This window comes from Palaemon carinicauda, chromosome 3 (assembly GCF_036898095.1).
Source record: "Palaemon carinicauda isolate YSFRI2023 chromosome 3, ASM3689809v2, whole genome shotgun sequence".
Classification (NCBI taxonomy): Eukaryota; Metazoa; Arthropoda; class Malacostraca; order Decapoda; family Palaemonidae; genus Palaemon; species Palaemon carinicauda.
Genome location: NC_090727.1, coordinates 134,830,992 through 134,840,991, shown reverse-complemented (window position 1 = coordinate 134,840,991; position 10,000 = coordinate 134,830,992). Strand labels below are relative to the sequence as shown.

General features: G+C 33.2%; 2 protein-coding genes across 3 annotated transcripts in view; both read right to left on the bottom strand.

Annotated features, from left to right (window-relative positions):
* Positions 1–302: 302 nt before the first annotated feature.
* LOC137637903 (uncharacterized) lies at positions 303–3,607 on the bottom strand. Its single transcript, XM_068370012.1, has 2 exons — positions 3,023–3,607; positions 303–2,112 (listed from the first exon to the last, which is right to left on the bottom strand). Exons 1-2 carry the CDS (start codon positions 3,473–3,475, stop codon positions 2,008–2,010), a joined length of 558 nt encoding a protein of 185 aa, XP_068226113.1. The 5' UTR covers positions 3,476–3,607; the 3' UTR covers positions 303–2,007.
* A 1,421-nt stretch (positions 3,608–5,028) lies between these two features.
* The window catches only part of LOC137637902 (E3 ubiquitin-protein ligase TRIM13-like), a 7,259-nt gene continuing 2,287 nt past the window's right edge, over positions 5,029–10,000 (bottom strand). For both annotated transcript variants that reach the window (XM_068370011.1, XM_068370010.1), the window contains exons 2-3: positions 5,770–6,415; positions 5,029–5,231 (exon numbers count right to left, since the gene is read on the bottom strand). In XM_068370011.1, coding sequence (XP_068226112.1) covers positions 5,783–6,403 — 621 coding nt within the window. In that variant the 5' untranslated portion in view covers positions 6,404–6,415 and the 3' untranslated portion in view covers positions 5,029–5,231; positions 5,770–5,782. The remainder of the gene's footprint in view (positions 5,232–5,769; positions 6,416–10,000) is intronic.

The window sequence follows — 10,000 nt, the reverse complement described above, 5'->3', positions numbered from 1 at the left end:
AATGATGATAACAACAACAACAACAACAACAACAACAACAACAACAACAACAACAACAACAACAACAACAACAACAATAATAATAATAAAGCCATTATCAGGGATTCTTTTAAAATATATCCTCTCACTTCACAAATAGCAAAGTTGATCAACTAGAGTTGGGAAAATAAAAAATAACGAAAATAATAACAACAAAAATAATTTTATTTTATCATGAAAAAGTTTGAAACACTGATAAACTCAGTAAAAATATACATTCCTTTATAATGATAGTAGGATATACACAACATCACATCCAGCCACAAATCACAAAAATAATAATAACAACAAAAATAAAGAATTTAATTCTATTATGAAAGAGTTTGAAACTGATAAACTCAGTAAAAAAATAAATTCCTTTATAATAATAGTAGGATATTCACAACACCACATTCAGCCACACTTGAGTACCATGTGTATGTGAGCTTGAATGTTCAGACATTTTTACTATACATAGGATACCTTTAAACACTGAAAAGGTTTATGAGTGACCTTGAAAGGTTTAAAGAGTTTAGAGGTCCCTAGTAAGGGACCTTTAGAAATTTTAAGGCTTTATAGGGCTTAAAGTTCACTCATGAGTGACTTTGAAGATTTTAAGGCTTTAAAGGGTTTAAATGTCACTCATAAGTGACATTGAAAGGTGGAAATGTCACCCATGACTGACATTTACAGGTTTAAATGGTTTATAGATAACTTATGAGAGACCTTTAAAGATTTAAATAGTTTAAAGATCCCTCATAAGTGACCTTGAAAGATTTTAGGCTTTAAAAGGTTTAAATGTCACTCATAAGTGACCTTGAAAGGTTTAAATGTCACTCGTGACTGATATTTAAAGGTTTAAAGGGTTTGAAGATAATTTATGAGTGACCTTGAAGGGTTAAAGGAATATGAGGGTACTTATGAGTGGCAGAGGCAATGGGCAAGACAATGTCCTAGAGACAGACCTTACATTCATATGATTAGCATTCAAGCCCCTCTCACCCAATCTAGGAGCAGGGAGATCCAGGCAATGGCTGGTGCCAACTCGGCAGCTGGTTCTATAGGCTCCATCCTTAACTCACAAGAACGGTGAGGACATAACTAAAAACTATATGGCTTGATCATTCCAGTGGACTATCACAACTCCTTTTCAATATGTTTTCTTAATAACTAAATATATCTCTTTGTACTTAGTGGGTCATGACTGACATTTGAACATTTGAGCATGGCTCCAGAACTCCCGACTCACAGATAGTGAGACAGGATACTTCTAGTGGACTATCACAACTTCTTATCAATAAGTTTTCTTAATAACTAAATATATCTCTTTGTACTTAGTGTGTCATGACTGACATTTGAACATTTGAGCATGGCTCCAGAACTCCCGACTCACAGATAGTGAGACAGGATACTTCCAGTGGACTATCACAACTCCTTTTCAATATGTTTTCTTAATAACTAAATATATCTCTTTGTACTTAGTGGGTCATGACTGACATTTGAACATTTGAGCATGGCTCCAGAACTCCCGACTCACAGATAGTGAGACAGGATACTTCCAGTGGACTATCACAACTTCTTATCAATAAGTTTTCTTAATAACTAAATATATCTCTTTGTACATATTGTTTCATGACTGATATTTGAACATTTGACAGTTATTACTCTAATACTAACTTCTAATAAACGATGGGTGTTAAGGAGTTTCAGAATATATATTATAACATCTAGAAAATTTTCATTATGTGTCTTCATAACAGGAGTAATTCAAGATTCTGTAAAAACTAATCTTCACCAAAAATAAGTTGTGCAATAGCTTTTGAAACCTATACTTTTCTTTTGTTTTGGGTATTAACCCAAAACATTTCTCTCCTGATCAATTTCCTTTTATGCTAACCTTCTCTGTGACTAAGATGCTTCAAAGAATTTAGCATAGTTATCTTCTTTCTCCTCTCCTTTCCTCTTGACGTGATCTCTCCATCTCTCTCTTTATCTTGATGACGCTTCATGGATTTTTCTCACCACAGTTTGATCTGATTTTATGAGAGAGTGTATCAAAGCCCGCAGCTTGTCTCTGTTTATCTTATTCAGTCTCTGAAATTCAATTCAAGATTTGATTTAAGGTTAATTCTCAAAGGACCAATCAAATTGAAAATCAAATAAGACATGAACACAATTAATCACATTGGTATAAACTGGGATGTAACACATCATGCTCATGAATGTATGTGATGCTTTAATAATAATAATAATAATAATAATAATAATAATAATAATAATAATAATAGCTAAAGGTGCCTGGTTTCAGTTCCAGTTCCATCAGTATAGATGATCACCAGAACGTCAGCCGGGCAAGCCCAACCCACAGCAGTGGCCTCCCCAGTAAACAGCTTAAACTCACGGTCCCGGGGAGGGGATTGATCTGCTGCCATGCAAATGCTAGGCAAACACTTTACTAGCCAAGATGCTAGTATATAATAATAATAATAATAATAATAATAATAATATCTCTTAGAAGCGTCTATGGCTTGTGTTAAAAGATTACTATGTCCTATATCTTTGCTTTGAATCCCTTAGAAGTGTCTATGGCTTGTGTTAAAAGATTACTATGTCCTATATCTTTGCTTTACATTCCTTAGAAGCGTCTATGGCTTGTGTTAAAAGAATACTATGTCCTATATCTTTGCTTTGAATCCCTTAAAAGCGTCTATGGCTTGTGTTAGAAGAATACTATGTCCTATATCTTTGCTTTGAATCCCTTAGAAGCGTCTATGGCTTGTGTTAGAAGAATACTATGTCCTATATCTTTGCTTTGAATCCCTTAGAAGCGTCTATTGCTTGTGTTAGTAATATACTATGTCCTATATATTTACCCTTGCATCCCTTAGAAGCGTCTATAGCTTTAGATGAAAATATACTATGTCCTACCTTTATTCTTCAAATGAACCAATCAAGAAACAATTCTGAAAGTTTTAATTTCAAAGAGGAAATCTTGGTGACTAACCTGTTTAACTGATCCCATTGCCATCTTGTTCATGATTAGGATCTGTCTGGATTCAGTTCTCAGTGCCACAAAGGATTTGATGATGTCCTCCACCGAATTCATGACAGAAGCCGCTGAGGAGAAGTTTGGGGAATCCTCTAATTGAGCATCAATCTCCTTAAGCTTATTTTCTTTTGTTTCCAATTCATTCAGCTTCATTTTCAGATCTTCGTTTCTCTTCTCAAGTTGCTTGGCTAGCTCGAGATGCACACGCACAATAAATTTCATACGATCCAAATGTTTCTTTTTCAGATGCGAGCTTCTATACTGCAGTTCATCTTGCAACAGCATGTTCTTGACCAAAAGGGACCCAAGAACTGCCATTAAGTAATTCACGTTTTCTGAGGAGGAAATCCCTTTCACGCGAAGGTATGGGAACAACTCTTTCGGGGGAACCGCCTTCACCTCCTTCATCTCGACGAGGCCTTGTCTAACCAGCAAGTGAAACACTTATTGCAGAGGGAAATTTTCAGCCTGACGAAGGGGGTGTCGTTGTAATACATCTTGTCTTTGAGTCCGATGAGGACTTTACATCTCTCACAGTATTTCGGAATATCTGGTCCCTGGGAAGGAAAAAAAATCATATGAAAAATTTATATATATATATATATATATATATATATATATATATATATATATATATATATATATATATATATATATACATTTGTTTTCAATTATATTATGGGATTTATTTTGTAAAAATTAACTTTTTAACGAATGAATTAACGCATGTTCTTGAAAGATATGACTTTTTAATAAAAGATTCAGGGTATGTTCTTGCGAAATAACATTTTGAATAAGGATTTGAGGTATGTTCTTGCGACACACAACATTTTAAACTAAGGATTTAAGGTATGTTCTTGCAAAATTTAACATTTTAACTAAGGATTTAAGGTATGTTCTTGCTAAATTTAACATTTTAACTAAGGATTTAAGGTATGTTCTTGGGAAATTTAACATTTCAAATAGGGATTTGAGGTATGTTCTTGCGACACACATTCTAATTAAGGATTTGAGGTATGTTCTTGCGACACACAACATTTTAATTAAGGATTTAAGGTATGTTCTTGCGAAATTTAACATTTTAACTAAGGATTTAAGGTATGTTCTTGCGAAATTTAACATTTTAAATAAGAATTTGAGGTATGTTCTTGCGACACACAACATTTTAACTAAGGATTTAAGGTATGTTCTTGCCAAATATAACATTTTAACTAAGGATTTAAGGCATTTTCTTGCCAAATATAACATTTTAACTAATAATTTAAGGTATGTTCTTGCGAGAAATAACATTTTAACTAAGGATTTAAGGTATGTTCTTGTAAGAAATAAGATTTTTACTTAGGATTCAGGGAATGTCCTTACAAGAAATATGTTCTTCCAAAATATAACATTTTAACTAAGGATTTAAGGTATGTTCTTGTAAGAAATAAAATTTTTACTTAGGATTCAGGGGATGTCCTTACAAGAAATATGTTCTTCCAAAATATAACATTTTAACTAAGGATTTAAGGTATGTTCTTGTAAGAAATAAAATTTTTACTTAGGATTCAGGGGATGTCCTTACAAGAAATATGTTCTTCCAAAATATAACATTTTAACTAAGGATTTAAGGTATGTTCTTGTAAGAAATAACATTTTTACTTAGGATTCAGGGAATGTCCTTACAAGAAATATGTTCTTCCAAAATATAACATTTTAACTAAGGATTTAAGGTATGTTCTTGTAAGAAATAACATTTTTACTTAGGATTCAGGGGATGTCCTTGGGGGAAATAACTTTTCAACTTAAGATTCTGGGAATGTCCTTGTAAGAAATAACTTTTTAACTTAGGATTCTGGGAATGTTCTTACAAATATAATTTTAAACTGAAGACTAATGATATGTTTTTCCAAGATATAAAATATTAACTTATCTTCAAATTCTCGAAACAGCAAAAAAAAAGTCTTTGACTTGCCATGATTCTTGCAAGCTGATAAAAATGATCATAACTGTCTCTCATCATAAAACCAACTCCATCTTGAAAATGATATTCCTGCTCCGGCTCTTCATCAGAATCGTCCTCAGAATCATCCCCATCATCCACCTCATCATACCTTGCAATTGGTTTTCCAAAGTAAGGGGGGGCAGTCAGGAAATCCATGAAATGCATTGCTTTGGTCAAGACCTGCAAACAAAGAAGAGAATGTAAAGTTGGTTTTAAAAGCATCTTGTATTATATGGTATTTGGGTTTGTCAAGTCTCTGAATGATAGCTGATACTAGATACTATTGAAGACTAAGATGTTTTATATTCTTTATTCATTAATTCTCATTTAATTTGTTTATTCCCTTATTTCATTTCCTCACTGGTTTACTTTTCCTCTATTGGAGCCCTTGGGCTTAAGGCAAGCTGGTTTTCCAACTTGGGATGTAACTTATTCGATTAATTAATAATAACAACTACAACAACAACAACAACTTGAAGAAAACATCTTGACTTGTCTAAGAATCTTGGCAAAAAAAAAAAAAAAAAAAATTGCGAAACTTCCTATGATTTAGAATATACAACGATATATAACCGGGGATTGTTAATACCAAATAAAATAATATTAATAATACTAGGATTGATGAGTAGAGAGAGAGAGAGAGAGAGAGAGAGAGAGAGAGAGAGAGAGAGAGAGAGAGAGAGAGATAGATGATGATACCAGTGACAAGACTACTAACATTTGGTGCTTCCTCAATTAAGATGTATCTCAGCATAAGTTGGTTTTCTCGTGACAATTGTGAATTCCTCAAAGGATTTGTTGGAGACACCTAAATCCCTATCGTTCGAACCACTGCTTCCAGTCTTCATCAGGTATCCCCTCTGGTTTAAAATACTGTTTGTCATGGTCAAAGCCAGCTCCAACCAATCAAACCAGGTCAGGAAATGATTGGCTAGGCTCGGTATCAATTTTTTGAAGCCTACGATGTCATCCATAATAACCTTGATAGTGTCCGTGTTTTTTCTGATTCTATTGTCGATCCTAGCTTTAATAGTGCGAGATTCGTTGAGGTGATACTCCACAGTGTCTCTCCAGACAGTTTCCTTCCACACTGGATAAGAGAGGGGGTTCTTTCGCACCAGATCCTCCTGTTTCTCTGAGATTTCTAAGAGATCTCGGTTGACGATCAGGTCTGCGACTGACTCGGCTTTGTATTCTCGTCGACAGAAAGGGCAAGTGGTGCTCTCGTTTTTCTTCTTGTGCAAATGTAGAAGTTTCTTGATGCACTTGGAGCAGAAGGTATGAGAGCATGGCAGGATTCTAGGGCTGTATTCGCCCGACCTGTATCTCTCTGTGCATACGAGGCAGTTCATCGCGTCGGAATCCTGTATGAAAAAAAATACCTTTATTAAAAACTTTTATTATTGAAATCTAGGTAGAGGTACTCCAATTTATACATTTATTGAGATTTCGAAATTTATCATAATTTATGTCTAGATCTGAAGGAGATATGATTATTTGTAACACGTTATACAATTACAAAAATTTTAAAATTTAATCAAATTTATGTCTAGATCTGAAAAAGATATAATTCTTTGTATCAATTCCACTATTACAAAGATTTCGAAATCTATTACCATCTACTGTATGTCTAGATTTGAAGGAAATATAATTATTTATATCAATTTTGGCAATTACACTGGAACCTTGACATACGATTGCCCTAATATACGAATGTTTTGAGATACAAGAGAAAATTTTTGAAAATATACGCTTTGATATACAATGAAATATTTGAGATACGATTTTGCGATGTGATAGTTCCATAGGCGACCGATAGATGGCGTTCGGTCTGTTTGTTTGTTGTTGCTGCATCCTTAACACTTCGTTGTGTAGTTCGTTGTATTTCTGCCTATTTTTCGTGTTATTTTGTCTATTTTGTCTATTTTATCATTTACCATGGGTCCCGAAGCTAAAGACAAAGCAGGTGATAAGAAAAAAAACAAGAAAATTATCTTGAAAATGCAATAATGCTTCCAAAACGAAATACAATATTTAGTGAGAGAGAGAAATACAATGATTCTCTCTCTCTCTCTCTCTCTCTCTCTCTCTCTCTCTCTCTAACTATTCTATTTCGTTTTGGAAGCATTATTGCATTTTCAAGAACGAAATAGAATATTTAGTGAGAGAGAGAAAATACGAATGTTCTCTCTCTCTCTCTCTCTCTCTCTCTCTCTCTCTCTCTCTCTCTCTCTCTCTCTCTCTCTCTCTCTAAATATTCTATTTCGTTATGGAAGCATTATTGCATTTTCAAGAACGAAATAGAATATTTAGTGAGAGAGAGAGAAATACGAATGATTCTCTCTCTCTCTCTCTCTCTCTCTCTCTCCTCTCTCTCTCTCTAAATATTCTATTTCGTTTTGGAAGCATTATTGCATTTTCAAGAACGAAATAGAATATTTAGTGAGAGAGAGAGAAATACGAATGATTCTCTCTCTCTCTCTCTCTCTCTCTCTCTCTCTCTCTCTCTAAATATTCTATTTCGTTTGGAAGCATTATTGCATTTTCAAGAACGAAATAGAATATTTAGTGAGAGAGAGAGAAATACGAATGATCTCTCTCTCTCTCTCTCTCTCTCTCTCTCTCTCTCTCTCTCTCTAAATATTCTATTTCGTTTTGGAAGCATTATTGCATTTTCAAGAACGAAATAGAATATTTAGTGAGAGAGAGAGAAAAATACGAATGATCTCTCTCTCTCTCTCTCTCTCTCTCTCTCTCTCTCTCTAAATATTCTATTTCGTTTTGGAAACATTATTGCATTTTCAAGAACGAAATAGAATATTTAGTGAGAGAGAGAGAAAAATACGAATTCTCTCTCTCTCTCTCTCTCTCTCTCTCTCTCTGTAAATGAAATCTTTTTTTTTCCTTGCTAAATATCTTTTGCTGTATAATCAAGCCTAAAAACTATAAAATATCGTGCATCAGAAATAGCATGTCTTATTAATAAGCGAATTATTTGATCCGAAAATTGAGGTTGACGACGGTCCAGGCAGGGTTTATCAGCTGATTTGAATGTAAACAATGTTTTTAATTATAAATACGATACTAAAATGTGAATATTAAATGCAATATTATTGGATACAGTTAAGTAAAACGCCAGTGAGACACAAGGATGAAACAAAATGACAAAGAGACGAGACAGGGAGGAGGTAGCGTGCGTGCATGTGTTCAGATCAGGGTTGCCAGTTTGGCCTTTTTCAGTCCAAACAACCTCAAATCTGGCTTTCTTTTGGAATTGGTTGGCCACTAGTAATATAAAAAAGGCGGGTCTTAAATATCACATATTAGGCCTTTTTCTACTAATGGGATGGCCTTTTAAAGCTTTTGTTGAATAGAAGTTGGCCTTTTCTCATTTAGGAAACCTGGCAACTCTGGACTTCAGATTGTGTTTACCTTGCGGTAGCACATTCCCTTCTACGCTAAATCAAATAAATTAGCGAAATCAATGAATTTGGGAAATACGAGAAGGAATGAAAAATGGGAATGGGAACATGTGGAATGAGGGATAAGAAGGCATTTAGAATGATTAATTAGATAAAATGACGAATGAATGCTAGAAAAGTGAAGATGAATAAAATCGCGAAAAATAAAGAACGCAAAGAGTTGGCAGAATAGGCCCAGGCCTGAAAGTGATGAAAGTCAGGAAAGTGAGGCCAAAAAGTGTTTACGTAATAAAAAAAAATAAATAAAAATTAGTTTAGCAATGTTATTCCATTTGTGTTTATTGCGTAGTTATTAGTCTACATATGTAAATAAAAAGAAAACAAGTCGTTACCTCCCACCCCTCCTCACCTCCTCCCCTTGCTGGCCTCACGTAGAATTCCTTTATTTTTTTTTATTAATTTTATTAAATTTATTATAATTTATCACAATACTATGTTACTTTATCATTATGTGTGTTATTGCTCGTTTATTTGCGTAAAAATTTTGTAAATTATATGTAATTTAGCTGTGTTTTGGTGTGGTTTCATAGCGCTAGAACGAATTAATCCATATTACATTATTTTAAATGGGAAAAAATGCTTTGAGATACAACTGTTTTGATATACAACGATGGTAATTGAAAAACATACTTATTTGTAACAATTTCCACAATTACAAAGATTTCGTAATGTCTTTAAAATTCATGTCTAGCTTTGAACACGACATATTTATTCGTAACAATTTCCACAATTACAAAGATTTCGTAATGTCTTTAGATTTCAAGTCTAGCTTTGAACACGACATACTTATTTGTAACAATTTCCACAATTACAAAGATTTCGAAATCTATTACCATATATGTCTAGATTTGAAGGAAATATAATTATTCATATCAATTTTGGCAAATTACTAACATTTCGAAATATATGTCTAGATCTAAAAAAAAATATGGTAATTTGTATCAATTTTTACGATAACAAAGATTTCGAAATTTATTAGAATTCATATGTAGACCTGAAGAAAACACAATTATTTGTATGCAAGTGTTACTATATATGTCTTGTTACAAAGCTGAAATTGCTATTAATATCATTATCAATATTCCTAGCTAATCTAGAACTCTAGATGGAAACGCAAGATGTTGCCATCCTAAGGCTCCAATAGGAAAAGTAGTCAAGTGAGGAAAAGAAATAGGGAAATTGATAAACTATATATGAGAAGTAATGAATAAAAATCATAAAATATCTTAAGACCAGTAACAACTTTAGGATAATATGTTATATATAAACTAAGAGGAGAGACTTATGTGAACCTGTTTAGCAATAAACATTTTCTATTACATATTATTTAGAGTAAAGAGAATATTGACTCAATGCTAATGCTTGAAGAGAAATTAAGTGTAAAAACGAAAGGAAATTAAGATCATAGTTAAATAAGGCCCTTATTTGAAATTCCATAATAAATGAGATGATAAATAGTTTTATAAC

Bases quoted from the DNA above. Each gene is read 5' to 3' on its own strand.
- LOC137637903 (XM_068370012.1), bottom strand. From the start codon at position 3,475: ATGAAGGAGGTGAAGGCGGTTCCCCCGAAAGAGTTGTTCCCATACCTT. The intron at 2,113-3,022 runs GTTAGTCACCAA...ATTGAATTTCAG, and splicing joins CAATGGGATCAGTTAAACAG to AGACTGAATAAGATAAACAG.